General features: G+C 42.5%; 1 protein-coding gene across 1 annotated transcript in view; it reads right to left on the reverse strand.

Annotated features, from left to right (window-relative positions):
• PRKAR2B (protein kinase cAMP-dependent type II regulatory subunit beta) overlaps nt 1-19,108 on the reverse strand; it is a 143,061-nt gene extending 123,953 nt beyond the window's left edge. Inside the window, exon 1 of the mRNA XM_063448096.1 lies at nt 18,047-19,108. Coding sequence (XP_063304166.1) covers nt 18,047-18,314 — 268 coding nt within the window. The 5' untranslated portion in view covers nt 18,315-19,108. The remainder of the gene's footprint in view (nt 1-18,046) is intronic.
• Between the last annotated feature and the right edge of the window lie 8,697 nt (nt 19,109-27,805).

Below are 27,805 nucleotides of genomic sequence, written 5' to 3' on the forward strand. Positions count from 1 at the left end.
GCATCGTCCGGTGTCTACTCTAGCCTGGTGGGTCAAATACGTTATGTCTCTAGCAGGTATTGATACCTATTCTGTTCGATGGGCAATGGCTTCTAAGGCTTCCTCGATTGGTTGTCGCTTGGAGGATATTATGAGAGCGGCTGGTCTTCGGAGTCTACATTCCATGATTTCTACTTTAGACCTATTCAACACTTCACTGGAGACATAATTTCACAGCTTTGAACTAGCATAATAGGAGCCTCCGTGTCTTAATAAAATTTACAGATTTTACTATTAACATGACGTAAAGTCATGATTTTATTAATGACACGGAGGCGAGTATTATCCCTCCCTCCCATCCCTGGAGGTTTGGTCTTCTCTGGGTAAGTTGACTTCACGGTAAGTCTTTTTTGATTACTGGGTTTTATCCTTGTTAATGACAGTCAAGAGCTTAAGGTTTGACTAAACTGAATTTCATGTTATGTATATATATATGATATTCCATGTAATGCGAATTTATGCATAAATCCAGTTTTATACTTGGATATTACCATATTCTCCTTTCTCTTCCAGCTTGACTTCGAGATCCAGTTTAAGGCTCGTATACCCTCTAATTGGAGCCCACTTTTTATTTGGATTTGTTGTCCTTGTTCGGGATCGCAAGAAAGAGGAAGTTGTATACTGGACACTGCCTATTATGCTACAAAGAGGATGCTGATTGGCTGTTCCTGTTGCTAGGAAGATATACCTCATGTTATTTACTGGTTTCTTTTATACTGATTTAATGTTATTTTTCTTTGCTGCTGAGGTAAATAAAGAAAGAGTGCAGCATAATACTCGCCTCCGTGTCATTAATAAAATCATGACTTTACGTCATGTTAATAGTAAAATCTGTAAATTCTCTGTGGGTAGATACCAGAGATGGAGGCTGGTTCAGATACAAACTCCCTTGTAGGGGACAATAAGCAAATAGTGGTGCTACTGTGGCAGAATGTTTATCAGACTATGTACTCCTGATGTGCTTAGGTCCACTGAAAGTGCTTTTTACCGTGTGTGAAATGAAGTGTAATTTTTAAGAAAACAATATGATCTTTTTATCTTGTTTTTTTAAGACCATAGCACAGTTGTACTTTAACATCAAGACTTAGGGAAATAGGAACTCTTATACCCTATGGATTCTGCTTTACATAACGTATCTGGGCTTCCATGTGCCTTAGTAAAGTTTAACTATATATGTACTCAATCATAGGCATTAGAACTTCAACAGCCCATGAAAACTATATCTACTGTGTTTTACTTTGCTTTTATAGATTTATTTGGTTGGTTTGTTATTTTTTTTATTGTTTTCCAATTGTCACAGTTTAGGTGACATACCCCATTTCTGTTGCTGCTTTGGAGATGTAACCCTTGTAGATTCTCCTATGCTTCCCAGCTAAGAACATCTTCGTCACTCTTTCCCTATCATCATGTGTGCCAACCCTGATATGGACTATGTCATAGAGGACCATAAGAGAATAGTGGTCTGTGCCCATTGGATGATTGCAAATGCTTTTCACTGTATGTGAAATTTAGCAAAGATGATAAAAGATATGTATGCTGTGCTAGTGTAAGTAAAAACATGTGGATTTAGTATATATGAACAATAACCTATCAAACCCTAGAAACATTTGGAAAGTCATAAATAAATTACAAACTCACCCAATCCACTCCCAACCCTCTACTGTCAAAGTGTATAACCAAACCCTGCAACTTCCCTTAGATGTAGGAAATGCCTTTAACAATTATTTTGTCAGATGCTCCACTACTCTGATTGCCAAGCTGATAAATTACACAAATCCTGAAACTACAAATGTGGATCGGGACCCACTAAATTTGCAAAGACCCAATATAGACAAGTTCATTTTTAGACCTGTACCTATTAGTGTCATTAAAAAACACCTTAATCTAAAAATGAAAAACCAGTCTGGACATGATCAAATCCCAGCAATGCTGTTGAAGCTCAGTGCGCCGGCATTTGCTAAACCTGTCGCAACCCTAATTAATGAATCCTTGGTGTCTGGATACATACCCAAACTTTGGAAGACTGCGAGAGTAGTGCCTATCCATAAAAGTGGTGACACTACTTTGGTTTCTAACTATCGCCCAATATCATTGCTCCCAGTATTGTCAAAATTCTTAGAAAAATGTGTCCATACGCAACTATGTTAGTATCACCAACATTATAACTATCTGACCCCTGAACAATCAGGTTTTCGCCCAAATCACTGCACTACAACTGCCTTCTTAAAAGTTTGCAATGACATACAAACTGGCATGGAACATGGAGATCTAACTGGAGCTATTTTCCTTGATTTTGCAAAGGCCTTTGACACAGTAGACCACGACATTCTACTGCACAAATTCAAAAACTCAGGTTTTGGTGATTGTCCGCTAACCTGTTTTCGATCATATGTATCGGATCGCTCGCAATATGTGTCCATTTCTGACAGCGACTCCCTCCCTCTCCCAGTCACGTGTGGTGTTCCCAAAGGTTCCATTCTTGCCCCCCTACTATTTACATTATTTATAAATGATCTGCCTAATGCCTGCAAATCCTCAAATGTACACATGTACGCAGACGACACAATGATCAATGCGAGCAAATCTGATCTACCGCAGCTTGAGGCTGTGCTCCAAGACCAGTTTACAGAAGTAGAAAAGTGGATTGCAAAAAACAAACTCTTCCTAAACACTGACAAAACTGTCACAATGACCTTTGGAACAGTACCTAAATTACACAAATTACACAATTCCCACCTATCCATCAAAACTAATTCAAATAGCACACTGACCGCAGTCCACTCTTTCAAATACTTGGGCATGTTGTTGGACCACAATCTATCTTTTGGCCTCCACATAGAAAAACTTGCATCAAAACTTTATCCAAAACTAGGTGCATGTACAGAAACAAACCCTGCCTAAGCTCTACAGTAAAGGAAAAGATTGTACAGCAAATGCTGATGCCAATCATTGATTATGGGGATGTAGTATATGCACCTGCACCACAATCCCACATTACTAACTCAATACATTGTATAACTCGTTCTGCCGATTTGCGCTACAATGTAATTACAGGACCCACCATTGTGACATGCTAAAAGAACTAAACTGGTTGTCGCTGGAATACAGACGCACCCTTCATCTTTCCAGCCTTGTGTTTAAGAGCTTTTCTGGGAAACTCCCACCCTACCTGAGCAGAATGCTCTCCCTGCCTGTTCCCACCTCCTATAACCTCCGATCCAGTAGCAGCACTTTATTTAGTCTACCTCAATACAAAAAGAAAGCGGCCTGATCCTCCTTCTCCTACAGAGTGCCACAATTGTGGAACGACCTCCCGCACAATTTCAAATCTTCATCGAGCCCGAAGTCCTTTAAGAGATCCCTCTCTACATACCTCAAAACAGAATGCACCTGTTATGGTTGCTTATATATTTCCTACCTGTTCTATGTTAAATTTTGTATAAATTGTGTATTAATATTGTTTTTGTATTTTATTGTACCCGAATGTATCAATGCAATGTTTTGTGGACCCAGGACATACTTGAAAATGAGAGAAATGTCAATGTTTCTTTCCTGGTAAAATATTTTATAAATAAAATAAATAAATAATTTTGCTCTTTCACTTTCGTTACAGCAATTTGCCTATTAAAATGCATTCAAAAGTAATTGTGTGTCCATGCATGGGCAGAATGCCTAATACATGGTATACCTATTTTGCCAGATAGACTTGTAGCAATTGCTCATTTATGCTCTTCCTAATCCATTAATTGTCATCACTCTGGAAATAAACAAAACAAATAAATTGATTTTTTTTTTAAATCCAATTTTAACTTTCTAAACCTACAGGATACATATATGAATAGTTTTACTTTGATATTTATTATATTATGTGCTAACAAAAAATAAAAAGCACTGTTTAAATTAAACCAGAAAGGTAAAAAAATACAAATAGAAGGAATCGTGCATAATGATTTATGCATAATTTTGATGCCAAAGTTGTATTTTTAGCACTGTATAGTGACCTATATATTAACGAAAGAAAAATGAGTTCAAGTGTGATGTCGAAGGCAAATAAATAGTGTGCACACTAAACATGTCCTATGCCGAATTCACATTTTAATAAGAATATGAAACTTATTTGGCTATTGCACATATGAGTCCGTGTAAAACTAACTTTCTTCATCCATGTCTCTCTATATTTGTGTGTATATTTAGACACCCAATATCCTCTTTCTGACTTAAAATTAACAAACGCTTTATGCAACTATAAGCATCTCTCCCACTTTGGTTAATAATATTAAAGGGAAACTATACTTCCTGACAACATTGTGCTGCCCAATACCCACAGACTACCATTGATCGCTGTTTTTTTGTCAAACCATTTGAAAATACTCTTGGAGTGCTCTTCAGGCACTGGCTGGAGAGCATAGCATTGGAGTGACAACTGTCATGCACTCGGTAATGAAGCGTAACAGTTGATATCATGAATGGGCACATTTCCAAAAGCAGAACAAATTAAATCAGAGGGTGGGTGTGACACATGAGGCTCCAGAGGTGGGTGCTACAGCAATTAAGAATTTATAATGTTACCTTGTTACATCTCCTAGCTGTCAATCAAATAACAGGTCCTGTTACTGTGTGGTCTGGTTAGCTCAGTGGAACTAAACTCAAGAGACAGGGAATTACTCAGAGCCCCTGCCTTGAAAAGACTTCTCATTGAGCTGCATTGGGAAGTCTGTGATTGGACAGCCACAGAAAGTCTGGGCTGAGGAAGAAGGGAAGGGCTCATACAAGAGAACTGCAGCCCTTGCAAGCCGTTTTTAGATATAACCCCCATGAAAACATACATAATTAAATGCATGCATGCTTTCATTTTGGATATATTTACTAAGCAGTTATTTTTCATTTATTTATTGTATTTAAGCAATGGAAAGTCCCTTTAACATGGCGTCACAGGTTCACTTTAACCCCTTAAGGACACATGACATGTGTGACATGTCATGAATCCCTTTTATTCCAGAAGTTTGGTCCTTAAGGGGTTAAAGGGATTTTATAGTGTTAGGAATACAAATTTGTATTCCCTAGAACTATAGTCCCCTTAGGCTCCCTCCTTCCTTGCACCTTAGGCACCTGTCATGATCTTGTGCAGGCCAGGGATGAGACTGACACTGGGTTAACTTCAGGGTCTTTTTTTGTGATCTTAGGCATTATAGTATAAACAGGATATCCTACAATTGAAGTTATAGGAAAGAAAAATAGAAAACAAAACAGAATAACTGAAGTTATAGGGAAGTAACTAGGCTATGAAGTAAAGGGTTTAGACAATAAGCCCAAAGTGGAAATTAGGTAAACCTATAAATTAAGTTATAGGTAGGAGATTGAAGATAAACCTATAAGAGAAATTATAGGTACAATCTTGAGGGAAAACAGAATTTAGGCAATATGCCACAGAACAGGATATAAAGAAACAGGGAAACCTATAAGAGAGAGATAGGTAAAGCAAGATAATGAAAACATATTAATAAAGTAATAAGTTACAGGAAAACAAATAACTAAACAGAAATATAAAGTTAGCATTATATATTTTTTTAGTTGTTCAGTCTTTTTGGAGGTTGTACTGCAGTATCAGGTCTTTCATGATTGATGCCAATATTATCTGGAATGTTTGTAAATCCAATGCAGGAGTAATGCAGGTAGCCACAAAGTAATAAATTAAAGTCCAGTATAGAATTAAGCAAGTTGGAAGTCAAGCAGGAATGCAGGGTTGTTCAGGCGGGTATGGAGCAGGTATGTAAATAAAGCAAGTATGTATAGTTGTTCAGGTAAATTTGGAGTAGGTTGTGAGTCAAGCAGGTTTTGAAGCCAATAAGGTAAGTCCACAGGTTATAACACAGGAGCCAGGATTTGAGGTCTTTCAGGCAATCATCAACTTCAATGGCAAGGCCATGAGGTGAGTTGGATGTAACCTTATATAAGATCTGAATTAGATGAGATGGAAATCTCTGTGCTAGTGGTTAGGGAGGCCAGTAGTGGCAAATATTAGTTACTGCAGGAACAGATTTTTGGATCCTGACAGCACCCCTCTCATAGGAAAGCATTGTGTCAATACTTTCCAATGGTGATTTCAAGGTTGTCCTTATGAAGAGCGTGAGGATGTCCAGCGTCACTTAAGACACTCACATTCCGCTAGTATCCAGGAAGAGCCAGTGTTAGTTCTAGAAGGTAATTATTGCAGTTCTCTAAAACTGCTATGTTTTACATTGAAGGACTAAAGGGGACAGGGACACTGCACCAAGACCACTTCAATAAATTGAAATGGTCTGGGTGACTATAGTGTCCCTTTAAATAGGTCAAATAGCTATTTAATTTTTCTTTTCACAAAAAATACTGGCAAGCAGCTCTTCAACTTATATATTATTCAAACTCTAAATTCCACTTAAAATTAAGCTAAATTAATATTTAAGGGACCACGCCACACTTGTAAAGCACTTCAGCATGCTTGATGACGAGTCTGAGGATTATCCTATTTAATTTCCTATGAGAAAGCTGCACTTTAAAAAAAAATCTAATTAGTAAACAGCCAGGGAGGTTTGCTTCCAGCTTCTGTTAGTTCCCCCAGCATACCTCCTTCTCAGACCTCAGATCAGAATGCTGTGCAATGTCTGCATGCAAGAACTAACACATGTTCACCCGAGCAGGCGCATACACAGAGGAGAGCTTCAAAAACTTCTCAATGAGAAGTCTCTGATAGGCTATTTTCCACGTGAAGAGACTGTTAGTCTCTTCTTGGGATAAAGGAGAGGACTTGCAAAGGCTGCAGTTCATTAGAACTGCAAATTTCACAAGCTCTTTAACCCCTTAAGGACCAAACTTATGGAATAAAAGGGAATCATGACATGTCACACATGTCATGTGTCTTTAAGGGGTTAAAGATATTTTCCCAATGAATACATCCATGAGAAATTTGCAGTGTATCTACGAAACAGTGAATTCTACCAATTTGGGCAGTGTAGTGTCCCATTAAAACAAATAAAGTAGTGTATGTATCCTAACCCGTTAACACCGTAACGGCTTTGAGCCCCTGCGCCCAGCTCCTATTCACCTTCGCCGTGATCCTCTTCATTAATAAAATGAAAATAATAAATACATGAAATTAATTAAATCAATAAAAAAATTAAATCTTTTTATATGTATGCAATTTCATTCTAAAAGTATTTTGATCATATATATATATATATATATATATAAATATAAATATATAAAAATAAATAAAAAATATATACATATAAATAGATAAAATTACATAAATAATTATATAAATATACACGTAGGATTTAAATACATAAATATGTATATATGTTTAAATTCTACGTGTATATTTATTTAATCTTTTTACATAATTAAGTAATTGTATTAAATATAATTTGAGGGACCTGACAACCCAGCCAGCAAGTCCAGAGAATTTAATTTGCAAGTCCTATGTTTAACCCTGTAACGTTCTAAAACACCATAAATCCTGAACATGGGGGGTACTATTGTAATTGGGAGACTTTGCTGAACACAAATATGAGTGTTTCAAAACAGTAAAAACTTATCACGACGATATCACCAATAAAAGTGCAGTTTTTGTGTAATAAATGCAAAAAACAAATATGAACGCTAACTTTGGCCCAGCATTTGTGACTAAGTGGCTACTAAAAAAGACTGAACAAACCCCGTTTTAAATACCCTAGGTTGTCTAATTTTTTTAATGGTATGCCATGGTGGGGTTCATTTTCATTTCTGGCCTGCCGTACCGTCTCAAAGGCAACATCTAACAAATTTCAATTTGAAAAAACAGAAATTGGCAAATTTCATGTTTGAAGCTGTAACTTCCCAAAACACCATAAAACCTGTACACGAGGGTTACTGTTGTACTCGTGCGACATTACTCTACACAAATATAACACTAATGTTATACTCAACCTGCACTTTATTCTTGTTCTTTACTATCAATTTAAAAAAAAATGTGCTGACTTATATGTACACTTATCCTGATACAGCATGTCACATCGGTGCTGATTTGCTAGTGTCCAATGTATACTATATGTTCCTAACATGCACATAAAAAATAAGGAATTATTAAAGGGACACTATAGTCATCATAACAACTACAGCTTAATGTAGTTGTCCTGGTGAGTATAATCATTGTATGCAGGCATTTTAATGCAAACACTGGAGGTGCTTCCTGGCTCAGTGCTGCACAGTAGGCAGCAGTGCCATTCAGCATCTCCACACTCTGCATTGATTCAATGCATCTCTATGAGGAGGTGCTGATTGGCCAAAACTGCATTTGGCCCTGCTCCCTTGCCAATTTTAGCCAATCCAATGCTTTCCCCATGGGGATTACATCACCAAGGGGGCTGGGGGGCGGGACCAGCGGTGCTGGAAATAAGGTGCATTTTATTAACTTTTAAGGGGGCTGGGGGGGGGGGAGAGGGGGTTAACACTATTTAGTCAGGAATACATGTTTGTGTTCCTGACCCTAAAGTGTTCCTATACAGTGGACCCTGCGGGACCATTTTGATTACCCTGGGTTGTCTACTTTTATAAATGGTATGCCAAGATTGGGTTAATTTTCATTCCTGGACTACCATATGGTCTCAAAGGTCACATAGGCTCAGCAAACCAGTCTGTCAAATTTCAATGTGCAAAAATGGAAAAGGGGAGTTTGACCCCTGTAAGTTTCCAAAAACCCATAAAACCTGTACATGGATGGTACTGTGGTACACCTGAGACATTGCTGAATTCAAATATGTGTATTTTATTGCAGTAAAATCTAATAGTATTATGTTATGACATTCACAGTTAAAATGTCATGTAGAACTTGAAAAATAACAAAATGTCTCACACTTTTCAAGATTTTATCCACAATTATGATTCATATATAAATATGTGAGATGAAATAAAAGCCCTGTTTCTCCTGAACAAAATTATATATAAAAATGATATATAATAAGTGTGGGTGCACTTAATATGAAAGAGGTGAATTATGGTTGAACAGACATATAGCGTAAATTCCAGGTTTTGTTTATGTTTTGTTTTGATCACAACGTGTACAATTGGCTCCATCCTTTAGGGGTGTAATGGTTTATTAATTTGCTTGGATGCAACAATCTCTGGTAGTTACCGTATTTATTCGAGTATAACGCGCAAAATTTTGTACCGATTTTTAATTTAAAATTAGGGGTGCGCGTTATACTTGAATAAATATTCGAGTGGGTGCTCCAATTATACCTCCCAGGACCGCCGGGCTCATTCCAAGCCTGGCGTTCCTGGGGGGGGGGCTGGCAGCAAGCTTTTACTCACCTCCGTGCAGCTCCTCCAGCTTCCCAGTGTAAATCTCGCGAGACCCGCGGCCGTCAGAGCTGGCCGCGGGTCTCGCGAGATTTACACTGGGAAGCTGGAGGAGCTGCACAGAGGTGAGTAAACGCTTGCTGCCCGCCCCCCCAGGACCGCTGGGCTTGTAATGAGCCCGGCGGTCGGTATTATCGGAGCATATTTATTCGAGTATAACAAGCACCCCTAATTTTAGATTAAAAATCGGTATAAAATTTTATACCGATTTTTAATCGAAAATTAGGGGTGCGCGTTATACACGTGTGCGCGTTATACTCGAATAAATACGGTAACCTCTAGTAGAGGTAATACTAGATGTGTCAAATTTCCACAAAGTTTGAAAACAATGAACAAATTACAATTTATGTAGCATGAAAGTCATTTTATTATTGGTTTGGGGCCACCCCACATAGATATTACTTGTATGATAATTAGGCTGTATAATGGGAATGCCTGTCACTCCATTACAGTAAATGTTACCTTCAGTATTTTTTTTAATTTCTAACTTGCTACATACAATGATGCTTCCCTGGTCACCTTGGATTTCCTATAGGATTACATGGACACTATAGTCACCAGACCAACTACAGCTTATCATATTTGTTCTGGTGAGTAGAATCATTCTTTTCCGAATTTTTGCAGTAAACACTGTCTTTTCAGAGAAAATGCAGAGTTTACATTACAGCATTGAGATTTACAGCATCTCCAATGGCCACAGGACCAGTGCAAAGATTTTTGGGTACACAGGCAAAGATATTTTGGCGTCCTCCCTCCCATCACCAAACTAAAGCATCTTCACCTGTGTGCCTCTTAACCCCCCCTTTCTGTGTTATCCCCTCTTTTAACTGTCTTACGTCCTTTAGTGTATCTAATGCCCTATTTTTCTCCCTTGTGTATCTCTTACATCCCTTCTTTGCGTGTCTTACACCCCCTAGCTCCTTTGTGTCTCCCCTTCTCTCACAGCCCATTTATGTATTTTACTCTTCCCAGCTCCTTCGTTTCTCTTTCATTCCCGCCCGTCTGTCACCCCCAGCCCATCTGTGTCTCCTTTTCCTCTTCTCCAGCCTCTCTGTATCTCTTTCACCCCCAGCCCCTTTGTTTTACCACCCCAGACCCTTCTGTGTGTCTCTTTCATCTCCAGCCCCTCTGTGCGTCTTTCTCCCCAGTTAGGCCCCCTGTATGCCACGCTCCCCTCCCCTCTATGTCCCTTAGTGCTCCCCTCCCAGTCCCTTAGTGTTCCTCTCCCCTCCCCTTTCTGTCCCTTGGTGGACCTCTCCCCTTTCCTTCCTGTCCATTAGTGGTTCTCCCCTCTCTTAACTGTCCCTTAGTGTTCCCCTCCCCTCCCCTCCATGTCCCCTAGTGTTCCTCTCGCCTCCCCTTCCTGTCTCTTAGTGGTCCTCTCCCCTCCCATCCCTTAGTGGTTCTCCCCTCCATGTCCCTTAGTGGTCCTCTCCCCTTGCTTCCCCGTCTCTTAGTGCCCCGCCATCCACCTTAGTGGTCTCCCCATCCCTTACGTGTTCCTCTCACTCCCCCCCCTTTGTGGTCATCACCCCTCCCACCCTGGTATGCCTCAACAGCTCTCTTGTACCGTGGCCGAGCGGAGCGGACCGCAGTACAGGAGCGTCTGATTGCGGTACCTGGCCGGACTGGCAGGAAGTGCTCTCTCATACAGACTCCTGTACCGCGGTCCTCTACGCTACATTGAGTGGCTGGTAGGAGGGAGCGCTGTGCGTTTTCTTCTTGCCGGTCACTCTCATCTAGCGCACCCCGGGCCTGGCGGCCGCCTGTGTCACCTTATGGACGAGCTGGCCCTTACTGAACAACCTTCAAAAGGCTGCTAGAGGTGCTTCCTGGGGCAGTGCTGCACAGTGTGCAGCACTCCCATTCAGTGTTTCCACCCTCTGCATGGAGGCACTGAACTTTCCTCATAGAGATGCATTGATTCAATGCATCTCTGTTAGGATATGCTTATTGGCTGGGTGTGTTTGGCTTGTGCTGATGACCTGATCTGCCTTCTTGACATTCTGAGCCAATCCAATGCTTTAACAACATTTCTGATTATGTCAGCCAAGAAGGCAGATCAGGGGCAGGGCCAACAGCAGCAGACTGGAATAATGGTAAGACTTTACTATATTTAGGGGGGCAAAGTGGGCATGATTGTGTTCCTAACCCTATAGTGTTCCTTTAAGGAGGCAGCCATGTCCTAGACTAAGTTGCACATATCCTAGTTTGGTGTTCATTTTAATAATTGCAAGAAAAACTTCTGATGTGCTGCCACATCTGCCCCTATGTACACACAGCCATATAACTCCTTATGTCTTCTTGAAGATGGCAGCTGCAAAGTAAGTTACTTTTTCATGTTGCACAACTTATTTCGCTCCTCTGCACATCTTTTGGAGGGCGTCCTGTTTTATGATGCTATTAAAAATCAAGTTTAGCACATGTCACGCACATCACATTGCAGTAATATGTGGATACGTATCTCTTATGTTCTCCTATGCTGCTTTCCTATTATTTGCATTGTCAACCACAAAGCAAATTGATACAGTACATCAAATATTTTGCAACTGATACAAACTGCCATGCACAGGTTATCACTTTTGTCCAGAACTTTTGTAAAAAAAACAAAAAAACCTGATTGACTTTTTTTTAGCAAATGGTTTATTTTTCATTCTCTTCGAACATTTCTCTATCCATCTGTAAGTGCTGCAAAACATAGTGCTTCATTGATTATTATTTTTTCTTGCACAGACTTCATTAAACTTTTATATGCTGAATATAGAAGAATAATTGCTCAAAAATGCCTGATGGCCACATGGTATTAAAGGACCACTATAGTGCCAGGAAAACATACTTGTTTTCCTGGCACTATAGTGCCCTGAGGGTGCCCCCACCCTCAGGGTCCCACTCCTGTGGTGCTGAAGGGGAAGGAAGGGACTCTCCTCCCTCTTCTTCCGTCATTGGCTGAATGCGCATGCGCGGCAAGAGCCGCGCGCACATTCAGCCAGTCTCATAGGAAAGCATTCTCATTCTCTGTGAAAATCAAAGTGAGAAGCGCCGGAGCGCCTCTAGCGGCTGTCAATGAGACAGTATTAACCCTGAAACTGCTATGTTTACAGCAGGCAGGGTTAAACCTAGAGGGACCTGGCACCCAGACCACTTCATTAAGCTGAAGTGGTCTGGGTGCCTATAGTGGTCCTTTAAGGTCCTTTTTTGGTTATTTACAAATAAGCTTTAAGAAGAACTGTGAGGACAACGGTGCTACAAATCAATGAACAACACTAAAATTTGAAAACATTCCCTATGAAAAAAGTCCTGGCCCTATCAACATCCACAATCTCTAATAGCAAACATTACAGTCAATTCTAAACCTTGCAGAGATTTGCCACAAAGAATAGAAAAATAGGATCTCTCTTAGAGGAGGAGAATGTTTTTTTTTTTTACAATAAGGATATTAATTATTTACCGATAAGGTCAAATACATAATTTATATATAGTGTAAAAGCTTTTTTGGAGTCAAGAAAGATTTCCCCCTATTTTCTGGTATTTTATCTTTATTTTGGATCCACAGCAGAAACAGACATGTGAAATGTTAAATCTGTTGCACTTTATCCCTTTTTTAAAAATATGGTAAAGATCTCCTGCTGTATAACTTTTACAAATCAAATTCACTGCTGAACGATATCAAATTGATTTCCAAAATCAGTCCCATGCACCCTACAATTATCCACCCACTTAAAGCTGCTTCATTCCAGAGGAGATACCATAAGGGCTTTAAAAAGAATCTTGCATTGCATCAGACAAAAAAGCTGATTGCCTTGTTATTGTCTGCTGTCCTAGAAAATAGTAAGCTGGACTTACTCTTGGCTGTGGTCTTCAAGTAATTTGGTCCTATGCAAGACATGATGACTCATGCCCTCTTACGCTAAAGCCAGGATCTGGGTCAATGACTCAACTCTTCACAAATGCAAAAAGGATTACAAATCAATAATTATTGATGACCTTTTATCTTCTCACTTACGTCCTTCATTATAAACTGGTTCTATTTTTTTCCCCCCTATCTTTTGTTCCATATTTTTGTTAGGATGCAATCCACTAAAATATTCATATTGTCCACAGGGATTAGGTTGGATTGGGAGTATTGTCAGTGATAGCATCATGCTGCTCTATGAGTTAGGATAAAGGATAGACCTCTGGCCATTTAATGTAGAACATTGTCCATTGTTCATTCCCAGTAATATCCCACTCACACAAGCTTTATAGGCACTGCTGGTATTTGTTAGATACTGAGCAGACTATCCCTCCGATTTGTCCTCTCCAACACGACCATGTCTTCTCATTGCCACTAAATCCCTCATCCCAGTACATTAGCGGGAAACCACCCCTCCTAATGCTGAGTGTGTGTACATTGAGATGAAGATAATGGAGGAGTTGGTCACATTCTCATATAGAGAAATGACTAATGCATTGATGTGACTCCTGTGGAGCAGTTTTCTGCTTTCTGTTTTCCGGATTCTGATCCCCGTTGGCCACTGTAGTGTGCCCAGCATCTCAAAGTGAAATACCACTTCTCAATAGCATAGCACATATTAGACCATGTATACATTTTTACTCTCTTGTGCACAATAGTAACTACATTGGACTTGTATTTGCCTTTTTCAAGTGATTCTCTGTATTTTAAGTTTTTAGCTAGCAACATCACAATCCGCTTTATTGCAAACGCAGCCAGTCTATTAAATTATGAAATGCAAATGAAGAACCAAATGGAAACATTGTTTCTGTTGAGCCTCTTAAAATAATTATGACTAAGGGCAGAAAAGGACAACATTTAAGCCAACTGATAGGGAACCAAGATAGCGGCACCCAGTATCAGAATAGAGGTAAATACAGCTGTGAGGATTTCGACTTTGACTTTTTTTTCAGACATCAGAGACACAAATTTGCTAAAATATGAGAGACGTAAATATAATGTTAAATATCCTGAAGCATGAAGGTTCCCCTTTAAGACTTTATCTAGTAACTGTCTTTATCTATTTATAAGAAGAAATGTTTAAATATCAATTTATTTTGGCAATTTTTCAATTTTAAGAGACAAGATATCAAAAAAATTGAAGTTTAGGTAACTAAACTATGTAACTAAAGCCGAGAACCTGTAACATATTCATCCTCACCTTGTGCCGCTCAGCTGCTATGCGCCAGTATACCAGACTCCTGTAACATGTGGGTGGACGCCGACTGCTGCGGATCCACGCCATTTTATAGCCCCACGTCCGCCCACAGCTGACGTCAACGTGCGTGTGACATCATGCAAAAGAAGCACACGCACGTTCTGGGGTCAAAGGCCGGTAACGGCCAATCGGATCCTTAGGAGGCTTATTTAAACACATATTTACTTCTCATTGCCGTGTCGTGGTTTCCCTTAGTGGTTCTCCGAGAGTGTGTTCCTGAGCATTTATTTCTGGTTACTGACTTTGGCTTCGTTTTGACTACACTGTATTCTGGTATCCTTGACTTTTGGCTTTCCCTCCTTCTGTGTCCCTGACCTCGGCAAGTATTCTGACTATTCTCTGGTACGTTAAGTCGGGCATTCTAAGGCCCGGTAAGACATTACCTTTAGTCCTAGATGTGATATAATTCTGCGTGCTGGATCTACTAGCAATCCTGACAGAACCATAACAGGCGATTGCCAGTTGGCAGTATAAGTGAGAATTCGAAGTCAATTCAAAGTAACTTACAAATTTAAGGCCAAAATAGCCGAACTGGAAATGTTCTCATATATATCCCTAGAAGGCTTGTCACAGAGCACTCTCGCTGTCCAAATAGCACTCCAATAGGAGGGTCCGCGCCCGAATTACAGCATATTACATTTTTACTGGTTCGCACCTATACTCCGATACAGCAAGGGTGCAGCAGCTTATTGTGGTTTTGAACCCTCAGGGAGGGGAGTGCTCTCAAGATCCAGGTATCATCCGATGCCTCCCTGACTTCCCCGCAAAATAGCGCTCTATTTGGAGGTTGAGGAACTGACCGATACCAGCTTAATGATTGACCGGACCTCGTCACAGTCCCGGTTCTGAAGGTCTTCAGGGTATCTCCCTGTCAGGAGCTCAATATATAAAACAAGTTCAGACAATCACGAGAGGTCCTCAGGTCGGTCTGGATGCACAGTAAGTTTCAGAGGCCCTATATCAATCCCCACAGTGACAATTGCCCCTTTTGCTGGGGAGGGAGGCAGACTACCGTCTCTGCCTGGAGTCCAATCTGCTGCTAGGGAGAGAGGTCAACTACCTCCTTTCCTGGGTTGCGATCTGCCACTGGAGAGGGAGACTGGCTACCTTGTCTTCTCCTTAGGTTGCAATCTGCCGCTGAGGAGGAAGGTCAGCTAACTCTATCTCCTCTTCATGGGTTGCAATCTGTCGCTGTGGAGGAAGGCTGGCTACATCCTCAACTTTGAGCCCAATCTGATGCTTGGGAGGGTGGCCTACTACCTGCTCTCCTTGGCGGTCATTCTACCAATGGGAAGTGAGGCCAGCTACCTTCTCTCCTTGGAGCTCAATCTGCCGATGGGGAGGGAGGCATGCTACCTCCCTCTCCCTGGAACCCTGTCTGCCACAGGGGAGAGAGAACAACTACCTCTTCTCCCTGGAGCCCAATCTGCTGCTGGGGAGGGAGGCCTCCAGAGAGCATCATGGATTTGGGCCAACCGTCCAGCATCGCTGTGATTCAGGTGTGGAGAACACCTACTTGACAAACATTCTCCGCTGTGAAGTCTATTAAATCCCCAGTCTCTAGGACCCGCTGCCGTAACATAGCCTGTAATCCTGTTCTAGGATGGAATGTTATGGTCTTTTTCAAGAGCTTAAGTTGTTTTTGTCCTTTAAGCATAATTGCACAAAAATTAACTAAGCAAGCTTGATCTAATTAGAGCTTTAGATCATTTGAGCATAACCCTTTCTGACCCTGCTTTGCCATTTATATAGCGCCAACAGATTCCGTAGCGCTTTAAAATATTATGAGAGGGGATTTAACTATAAATAGGACAATTACAAATAAACTAACAGGAACAATAGGTTGAAGAGGACCCTGCTCAATCGAGCTTACATTCTATAGGAGGTGGGGTGTAAAACACATTAGGACAGGAATTTGCAACCAAATCAGGTGGGCTGCCCTTTAGGAGAGGGCAAGAGAGGTATGTGAGGTAAGGGTTAGTCTTGGAGGCCATAAGCTTTCCTAAAGAGATGTAGTCCACAACATCCGGAGTGCTAAAGGTAGTCTACCTCTGTCCTAATCTGTCCATCTCAATTCATTTCTAGACCTGTTGCCTAAACATTTGTGGCCTAGAAATGCATTTTAAATAATAGATCTAATCTGTACTTTCATTTATTCATTGAGATTAAAGATAAGCGACAAACTAGTCAATTAGTTTCTTTCATATGATAATAGGTAAACTAAATTAACAATTAAATCATTGATTTAATCAAACGCAAAGTAAAGATTGTGATTTATACATATATATATATATATATACATACACTGAAATCTATCTAAATACATGTGTACTAAATGAACAGTTAATTACCTCGATATTTATAAAATTGTTGTTACGATAAATGTTAAAAAAAATGTAAAAAATAAAAATCTAACATTAATGACTGAATCCAATTAATCAATTGAAATTTCATTCTCACCAAGAAATGTCTGAATAATGTATCTCATTCACTGTAACAGAGGTGGTACTGCCTATGATCCTGGCTAAAGCACCGATTGGTTCGCAGATCCCGCACACTGAGGCAGCAGAGGGAAAAAACACACCAGCCTATTTTACAAATAAATTAAGAATGGAAACAAAGATGAGTTTTGTGTTTTCCTTCAGTAAATTAATGAAACCACCTGATGATGGCCAATTCTGTCATTAGTGCAGACATAACATACACACACACACACACACACACACAATGTACACAGGATAGAAAACGTCTGAAAGCACTATGACTGCAACTGTATATATCTGGATATTCTCACTGTATTCTGCTTCCTGCATCTTTACCACTGGTTTCAGTCAAGGTGGGGTGAAGTAAGGGTAAGCAGAACAAAGCATCCAAGTGAAACACTGGAAGTGCACAGAAGCATCAATTATTCTTTCTACATTACATATAATTGTTGTACATGGACAGAAGCCATAGAGAACAGACCTTACAAAATCAATGGTATAGATAGAGAGATCAAAATGTCATATGTATTACACTGAGATTTGTAATATAACAACTGATGCCAGACCTAGAATTGAAAAATCATTCTTCCTAGTAAAAATATTTGGTAGCACCATTGGATTATCTATAAATAACATTATTTGTGCACAGGAATCATATAAAAGAAATCCAATATTCTAAGTACATTTTGGCTATGTATGCTTCATGCACCTGACACCTGTATACAAGCTGGTAGAATATGCCCATCCTTAGTTTCTCCATAAAGAACCCCCCATTTGCCAGGCTTTGTTGGTGTGTTTCTCATTGAGATACAATGCAGCATTGTAATGCCAATTCACACAAATGTAACATAACATACTACTAAAATAAGCTCCTAAGAAAGCTAATGAATGGTGGTGGCAATGTTTTTCCTATTTCAACTATTCTCCAGGGTAACATACCCACAAATTCCTCATCATCATCATCCTCTTCTTCATCGCCATTTTCAGAGTCTGTCTGCATGGGTTCTTCGGAAAAGTTGACCCCCTTGAAGTGTTTGAAGGGTAAGTCCATGCCATGGCTGAGGGTGGTCCCCTGGCTGTGAGACTCCTTGAGCTGAGTGAAGTACTGCAGGGCGAAGTCAATCAGGTCCTCAGGCTGCCTCCTCAGCACCTCCACAGTAAAGCCCTGCAGCAGCTCGGTCAGCCCCTCAGGGATTTCTATACTCATTCCTGGGGCAATAGGCAAAAGGAGGACTTGGGTAACAAGTTAAAAAAAAAAAAAAAAATGAATGCTGCTGCTAATCGGTGTGTATACAATGTGTCTCTTTTCCCCAGGCTGCAGCACAAGGGAGCCTCTCCAGACAGTGAGCAGTAATTCCAGGGATGGAATGTAGGGGAGATGAGGAATCCACTGCAATGGCCTTGAGAGGGAGGGGGATCCAGGAGAAAGTGTGAGAAGCTGGTACAGGAGGGGAGAGCTGTCAGATGTCCTGGGTCTGCTCCAGGCTGGGGTACACCATGCGGCACAGGCTACTACTGGGGCATGAGAAGCACAAAGTCTGGCTCAGGGGTCAATGAAGGGGTGTGGGCAGGTGAATGCTGAAGGTAGTGTAAAATGGGGGGAGTACTGACACTGGGTCCGAGGAGTAATAAGTGACCCGGTGCATAAGGGGTTAATGGTGCAGAGGGCCCCTGGCAGATTGCGGGAGGAAGGAGAGGGTCCGGGATCTTGGAGACACCGCAACACGGAGTGGGGGAGGAGGGAGTCCTGGCTGCTCAGATCGCTTTAATTACATCAGTGATGCAGATCGCCTTCCCACGCTGCTGCTCAGACGGAGCCCGGGCGGCCTGCTCCCCGGCTAGGGGGACCCTGCGGCTGGCGAACGGGCGGGTATACCATGTACACGGCCTCAACGTCTGCCCGCACCTACATCATCCGCGGCGGGGGGGGCTGCACGGCCGCTAGGTAATCCCTGATTGCCTCCTGTGTGAGTGAGCCGCCCCCCCGCTGGCAGAGCACAGCCTGCTGCTGGAAATGTACCAGGGACACGGCGAGCGGTGTATCCCCCGCCCCCCCGCATTCACTCGCCAGGGGGGGCAGCACGCGCATGTGACCCCCGGAAACCATGGCAACCACCTGAGGGATGGCATCTGCAGCAGCACGGGGGTGTCATGATGTGTGCACTGTGCAAGCTGCAGTGGATAGGGGCACAGGAGGCACAGTGAGGGCTGTTATACCCTTATACCTGTATCTAAGGTGTGCCCCTCATTAATGGTATGGGGTCACTCTGAACGATGCCAGCCACACAGAACACAAACCTGCCCCTTTCTTCTCTCTCATACAGTGGGATACAAGAGAAATTGGGTATATACTGGAAAAATAACCCTCTGTCATTATCTGAGTGCTTTATGGGCTATGATTTCTGATGGTACTGAGTTCACTGTGTTCTTTATACAGGTCTATTTTGATTTTTATGTGTAGTGTAAAATAATAAGCCAAAAAAGTTACCAATTAACATTGGCAATTGATATGAAATTTGCTTGGTACCTTAAATGTAAATGATAACAGTTCAAGAAAAAGGGTTTTGATCAGTGGCGTACACACAATCCATGGGGCCCCGGTGCGAAACTGATCCGTGGGCCCCCGTCCCCCTTCCCCTTCTACCCTGACCCTCTCCCCCCTGACTGTGCCCCCCCGACACATACATACAAAAACCCCCTCCCACAGACACATACATACACACATGCAGATACATACATACAGAGACAAACACATGCAGACACATACATACAGAGACACACACATACATACAGAGACACAGACACACTCACATACAGACACACACACACATACAGACACATACATAGATACACATATATAGAGACACATACAGAGACACAGACACACACATACATACATACACACATACAGAGACACACACAGACACATACAGAGACACACACATACATACACACATACAGAGACACACACAGCCCCATACAGATACACAGACACACACATACAGAGACACACACACACAAACACAAGATGTTTCCTACCTTTTGTTACTTTCCCTAGGGTCCAGTGGGGGCTCAATGCTTAATGCTTCCTCCCACGCGGGCTCTGATAGCTGGGAGGAGTGACCGGGAAGTCACTTCCTCCCAGCATTGATGTCATCACAGGGGGCCCGGTCGCACTGTTAAAGCGCCCAGCGCAGACCGGGCCCCCTCACAATCCATATCCATTGGGTGGCCCTGACAGCATGGGCCACCCGATGGACCCCTTAACATGCGGCCGTGTCGGTTTGCCGCATAGGCCGGGGCCGCAAAATGTGGCAGCTGGTACCCGGTCGCGGGGGTCCGTAGGGTGGCCAGGCCTACTGGAGTGATGGGCCCGGTTGTAGCTGCAACCGCTGCGACTGCGGTATGTACGCCGCTGGTTTTGATATGTCCTAGTTCTTGTCACACATGCCAGAAAGCCTCAAGATTTTATCTTGAAAATAGCAATTGTTTTGCCTTCCATTTAGTTCCTTCTGCTCTTTGGTGTTTCTCCTAGTTATTAAAACCTGTAGTTTCTTCTTAAGGATGCAGTAGAGCGAGGCTCATTATCTATTTGGACAAACTAGTGTTTACTATATACCTTAAGATTTACTATATACCTTAGGATTTTAATTTATTGTTATTATTATTGCCATTTATATAGCGCCAACAGATTCCGTAGCGCTTTACAATATTATGAGAGGGGGAATTTAACTATAAATAGGACAATCACAAGAAAACTTACAGGAAAGATAGGTTGAAGAGGACCCTGCTCAAACGAGCTTACAGTCTATAGGAAGTGGGGTATAAAACACATTAGGACAGGAAATAACAATACACTTGTTTCATTATAAGCAGATTGTAGCAGAAATGCCTCTGCCCCGTGTTCTTCAAGGGGCCTACTTACCTGCCTCAGGACTATGGCCCCCTGCAATAGACCTGGCTAAAATACTTTTAAAAGGCTCTGTTCGTGATTATATGGTTCGGTTCCCGAACAGCCGCACAAACCAGAGACCGCCTGGGTGTCAGGATTATTGTAGATGCCCAACACGCAGAACTTAAGTAGATATAAAGTAAATACCTAAGACGTATTACCGGGCCTTAGAATGGCCGGATTTAACGTATAAAGGAAAAAGACGCAAGATAGGGAAAAGCAAAGACAAAGGTATAACAAGCCAAAGGTCAAGGAATGGAGATAATAGAATAGTCAGAAGCCAAGCCAAAGGTTAAGGAATACAGAGATCGGATAGTCAATAAGGGAAGCCAAGGTCAGAACATGCTCTCGGATAACCAACTGGAAACCACAACAGGGAACTGAGAAATGGACAAACTGGGTTTAAATAGCTAAAAGTGTTTCCTGATAGGCTGTAGGGAAACATGTGATCAAGCTTATGTGGGTAACACACCCATATTACATTAACTGATCTGGCCCTTTAAGGGGTTAAACAGGAAACCCTTTATTATTCACAGCTGGAGCGGACGGCATCCTTAATGATACAGACCCGGCTGCTGAGACTCTGGTGAGTGTTTGGCAGTTTTCCCCTTCGTTTGTGGGAATACCGCAGTAGCTCTGACAGGAGCAGTGTTGGCGGGCGGCGTGACACCGGGAATTTGTTAAGCCTAATTGACAGTTTGTAACACTTTCCACCACAGTATTCTAAGTGTTTGTCTGGTTGGCCTGCTGTTCGCATGAACGACCACATGATGGCGGCCATCTTGTTCCCGCAAACGCAGACAGCAGTGTTTGGTCGTGGAACTGTTTTCGGATACTGAAACTCCCGAACACCGCTGGACTTCCAGGATCACCTCCGTTCGGTTCTACACAACTTAGAAGGGCACTGTTAGGTGGAAACATTCCCATGAACAAGATGAACAAGCTCCAGGGTAAGAACATTGACTATGTTCGGTTTTTAAATTACCGAACCCCTAAACCGATCTGGGTGATATTGGATATGTTGGTCACCCAGATCGGGGCTATCAAGAGATGTAACTTTTGTGGGGGTTTTGTGTGTTTAAAGGTATTTTTGGGGTTTTGGTAAAGTGTATGTTTTCTGTGCCTGGAGAGAAGTTTAGTACAGTTCTTGACTCAATTATCTCTCAGGCACAGGGGAGGGATTGACCTATTTTGTATGGGAGTGTCCTGGACCTGAGAGCCAATGTAACCGTGTATATGTTTTTACTGTAGTGTACACTCAGGTCCAGGGGGGAGGGGTGCCACTTGCATGGGGACCTGCATATAAGGCCAGTTGTGGCTGCCAATAAACGATTTCCTGCTTAACCTCAACATAGAATCTCATATTATGTTTGGGGGAAACAGCTGTATCTACTCTGGGGATTGCTATATCACTATACTCCCCTGGGATTATAATCACTTGATCTTTTAAGAGCATATTGCTATACTTTCTTGGAGAGCTGGCAGCTGGATCCAGGGTGGGTGGAGGACAGTGAGACCCCTACCAAGCTATAACGCTGGAAGTAGAGACTACAGTGCTGATGGTGTCTGGTGCGGTCCTTGTCGTAATCGGTAAGCACTAGGAAGCAGCGATTGGCGGAGGCACCCAGTCGGGGTGCCAGGCGGTCCGTCACACAGACCAATTCTATTTATTTTTAATATGATAATTTGTATGTACTTGCAAACTGTCATGTATTCATCCGCACATAAAAATGTGGTTAATGGCATTTACCGTCCTGACAGGAAAAGTTGTCTCAAGCAATATTACCGTCCTAACAGGAAAAGTTGTGCCGAGCAGCAATCATGCACATGAAAACCTAGTAATTGCTTTTGGGGTCAAAGGCCGGTCATGGCCAATCAGATCCACAGGAGGGTTTGTGCTGAGCAGCAATCATGCACATGGAAACCTGGTAATTGCTTTTGGGGTCAAAGGCCGGCTACAGCCAATTGGATCCACAAGAGGGGTATTTAAACCCAATTATCCTTTTTGCTCTTTGCCCTGTCGTGGTTTCATCTTGATGGTAATCCGAGAGTGCGTTCCTGATCTTAATTTTCTGGTATTTGACTTTGGCTTAGTTTTGACTTCCCTGAATTCTGGTATCCTTGACTTTTGGCTTTCCCTCATCGTTGTGTCTGATTCTGTGTTCCTGACCTCTGCAAGTCTTTTGACTATTCTTGGATACATTAAGTCCGGCCATTCTAAGGTCCGTTTATACATTATCCTTAGTCCTAGGTGTGACACAATTCTGCGTGCTGGATCAACCTGTAATTCTGACACAAAATGGCTACGAAATACCAGGCCAAGGAACCTATGACCGACAATCTCAGTTTTAAATTAGCAAGAATTACGGTCAGTTCCCCTGGCTCCTAGGTAGCGTTTGTTCGCCTTGTTCGTGCAAACAAATATACCGAACAACACTCTCCTGGCTTGTAGCGAAAAGAAGCAGGCGTTCGTATGGTTTTACCGGTGTCCGCAAGGTCGAGTGTCCAACTTAGAGTTCCTGACACTCGACGACCAAGTCCCGCTGCCTGCGTTCATGCAACAAGATGGCTGCATTTTCTCCAGCTTGTGGCGTTCGGTTATACGAACGGCGGCCACACAGGGAGAGCACTTAATGATGTGGTTTTCTATGAACTTAATGAGCCAGGGGGTGGTCAGTGTTCGGTAGATTTATCTACCAAATGCAGGGACAGTAACTTGGGGAAAAATATATACAGTTTTGTCACACACCCTTTTTGTCCACATTTAGTCAAGAGTAATGTCAGATGTTGAGTTTTTTTGGATTGTACTGGCTTACAATATAGAGTCTCGTCTCCCTCCATTCATTTTCTGGTTTTTTCACATTCTATTTCAATGACATACTGTTTATGTCTCTAACCATGCAACCAAACATTTCTTGAATTGGACCAGATCCTTATTGATGGATCTAGGTTTCATTATAAATGCCAAAATCCATTGTACCTCTACTAGAAGAATTATTTCTCAGTTTCATAGTAGACTCCTAGAAACTAATAGTCAGTCTTCAAAGCAGGAAGGTAAGGATAAATTCGAAAGAAATAGTATCTGTTCTAAACAAAGATTTATTATATCTCAGGAACTTTAGCTCACATTGTGATCTCTTGCCTGCTTCAATAAAATATATTTTTAGCTCCCTTACACAACAGAGTCTCAAAGCCAAACATCTGAAAGAGGGCCTAGGTTATTTGGACTTGATTTCTCCTACCTGGACATAAGAAATTAAGTTTTGTAGTGCTTAAAATATGTTTGGTCACAGCACAGGAAATTTATTTTCTCTTTCCGATATTCCAATAAAGTCCAACACGAGCTGATTAGGTTGGAAACTCATTGTTGAATCTTATTCACAGGCAGGAAATGGTCTATAGACACAACTCCTCTCGATATAAATTCTGCATTAAAAAAAAGACCAAATTGCTATGTTTTTCTGAAGATGGACAATACGTCCTCTTCAATAAATGATCGTCTCGGAGGGAAAAAAGTCCAGATCTGAAAGATATAACCAAAGATTTTTGGCATCTTTGTCTTGATGAGTTAGATTAATTTCTACAGGATTGGTCTGTAGGGACCCACTACATGTTTTCCACCTTCCTAATTATTTCAAAAGTGTTATTTCACACCACAGGCCAGATATCATTAAAGGAACACTATAGTCACCTAAATTACTTTAGCTAAATAAAGCAGTTTTAGTGTATAGATCATTCCCCTGTAATTTCACTGCTCAATTCACTGTCATTTAGGAGTTAAATCACTTTGTTTCTGTTTATGCAGCCCTAGCCACTCCTCCCCTGGCTATGATTGACAGAGCCTGCATGAAAAAAAACTGGTTTCACTTTCAAACAGATGTAATTTACCTTAAATAATTGTATCTCAATCTCTAAATTGAACTTTAATCACATACAGGGGGCTCTTGCAGGGTCTAGCAAGCTATTAACATAGCAGGGGATAAGAAAATCTTAATTAAACAGAACTTGCAATAAAGAAAGCCTAAATAGGGCTCTCTTTACAGGAAGTGTTTATGGAAGGCTGTGCAAGTCACATGCAGGGAGGTGTGACTAGGGTTCATAAACAAAGGGATTTAACTCCTAAATGGCAGAGGATTGAGCAGTGAGGCTGCAGGGGCGTGTTCTATACACCAAAACTGCTTCATTAAGCTAAAGTTGTTCAGGTGACTATAGTGTCCCTTTAATGTATTTTTCCCCAATGTGGCCTGCCAAACCTTGGTTCCCTCAATCATTGGGCTTGCTGGTAGATATTCAGAGACGCTCTGTAGCGAAAGCCACTTCGCCACTGTGTTTTGGAGGGGGCTGCTTGCCCGCCTCTTACCCTGATACTACGGTCCCTGGGCGATTTGGCCCTATATGTTGAGCGCTCAGATCCAAGCCATCTGGGGATGGGTTGAATGTGGGGGTTCTGTTTAGTATAACAGGAGTTATGTATTTTTATGTCTTTTGGTGGTTGCTGGTAACATGTGCTTAATGGAGACTGTGTTTGTCCCTGGATATAATTAAATCAGCTTCTCCATTGTCTCCAGGATAGAGGATTCTGGGGAACTAGTTTGAGCTGGAAAAACCATGCTTCCAGAAGGTCAAATGCACATTTGTACTAACTTTTGAACCCCTGGTCCAATTCGTATGATTTTTGAGTATGTTGTTCCCCCGAACGGATTGATTGTGAATATGTATTTTTATGCGAATGTGATGTATATTTTGGGAGTTATGAATGTTGTGTAAAAACTGTATTTTCCCTACCTATGATAATTGTATTTTCCTGTGTGTACAGATAATTAGTTTACAGGTAGAGGGGAGGGCTATGTGTGGGATGTAACTATTGTGTGATTGGTTAATGTACGTTACTGTGTGTGTCCCTCCCCTTCATGGGAGCACCTAATAAAAAGGGCTGCAAGCTAGCAGCCAGAGAGTTCTATTTTTACCCTCAACTTGAGTCCTGTCTCTTATTGGGGGAATCTGCTACAAGGGATTGCTATGCTAGGCATATTCCCTTGCTATAATTACTGAGCTCTTGTAAGAGCTTGTTCCTGCTTCGTTCTGAAGGGAGATAGCTGCAGCCTGCGGTGCTTATGGTGTCTGGTGGAGTGCTTGGAGTCCTCTGGAAGCGCTAGGAGCATCTTTCAACGGAGGTACCCAGTCGGGGTGCCAGTGGATCCGTTACATTGGTGGCAAGCGGTGGGATGGCGTCCTAGTGCGATGAGAAGCAGCTCAGAGACACTGGTAACGTTTGGAGTTACAAATTGAGGGCAACGCTAGTATCCATACAGCGCCCCTGGCTACAGCAGGATGGAATCAGCTAGTTTTCGGACAGCGTTCCATGATGAGGAGGAGGAGGAGGCCGCGGACTACAGGGATGCAGACAGAAAGGAACTCTGGTATGATGCCCTGGAAGACGCCCAGTGGCGGCGAGGTAAGAGTCTCCCCAGTGATGAGCAGCGGCTACAGAAGCGTGTGGCGATGCGGATGTATCTATTGGGAGAGCAGCCCCTGGATGAGTGGGTGACAAGACTAGAGACCCTGGTATGGCGAGAGATCTGGCTAGACAACGCATACCAGGCCCTCTGGTGGCATACCATACCATACTTACTCCCTGGACGGCCGAGCACGACTTACCGGAGGGGGATGATTATGATGGTCCTGGTCTACTTCTGGATGCCATGGAGGAGGAGCCTGATTTCGGCAGCACGGAGGATTTCCGATTTTGGGACATCCTTGACTACAGGATGGGCATGTACGATTGGCCTGTCGACTGCGCGGTGAAACCAGACATGATGCACCTAGCAACCAGGGAGTGGGAACTGGAGCAGGCCTACCAACGCCTGCTCTGCACCATTCAGCCACAGTCTACACTGCAAGCAGAACCAGGTCTAGAGCCCTTCAGCTGGAAGGATATCGTAGAGGTTTACTGGGAAAATCCCCAACCCCAGAGTGAGTGTCAGGGGGCCGAAGGTGTCGTCCTTCCCCCCCAGCGGCAGTGTGTGTTACAGGGAGCTGGAGGTGTCGACCTTCCCCCCCCAGCAGCAGTGTGTCCTACAGAGAGCAGAGACAGTTGGTCCCTATCTACAGCAACAGGACAATGTTATGGGGGTGGGGACAGGCGGTCTCCCTCTCCAGCGGCAGCCTGTGTTTCCGGGAAAGGAGCACAGCACCCCCTCACCCCAGCAGCAGTGTGTCCTACAGAGAGCAGAGACAGTTGGTCCCTCTCTACAGCAACAGGACAATGTTACGGGAGTGGAGAAAGGCGGTCTCCCTCTCCAGCGGCAGCCTGTGTTTCCGGGAAAGGAGCACAGCACCCCCTCTCCCCAGCGGCAGTGTGTACCCCAGGGGGCCGAAGGTGTCGGGGCTGCTCTTGTACTTTGTTGTTGTGGGGGGGCAACTCTGGCATTTGTTTATTGTGGGTTGGTGGATCGACTAACGGAGGCACTGACCGACAGAAGGTCAGGTGCCTGGTTAGTCTTACCCCCAAAGGGGAGATGTGTTACAAATCGCTATTTGTAACTGGCCCTTTCAATGAGAAATTGCCCTGCTTCCCTGGATTGTGGAGAAGCATGTTTGCCAGCCTCCTTCCTCATGACACTGGCCCCTGGAAGATTGTGCCCCTGAAAACTGATGAACTTTTATTGGGTGTGTATGGCCCTTTAAGAACCGTCTGGGGACATATTGTGACTTTGCTGAACAATACCCTTTTAAGACTATGTCCC

Source organism: Pelobates fuscus, chromosome 3, assembly GCF_036172605.1.
Source record: "Pelobates fuscus isolate aPelFus1 chromosome 3, aPelFus1.pri, whole genome shotgun sequence".
Taxonomy (NCBI): domain Eukaryota; kingdom Metazoa; phylum Chordata; class Amphibia; order Anura; family Pelobatidae; genus Pelobates; species Pelobates fuscus.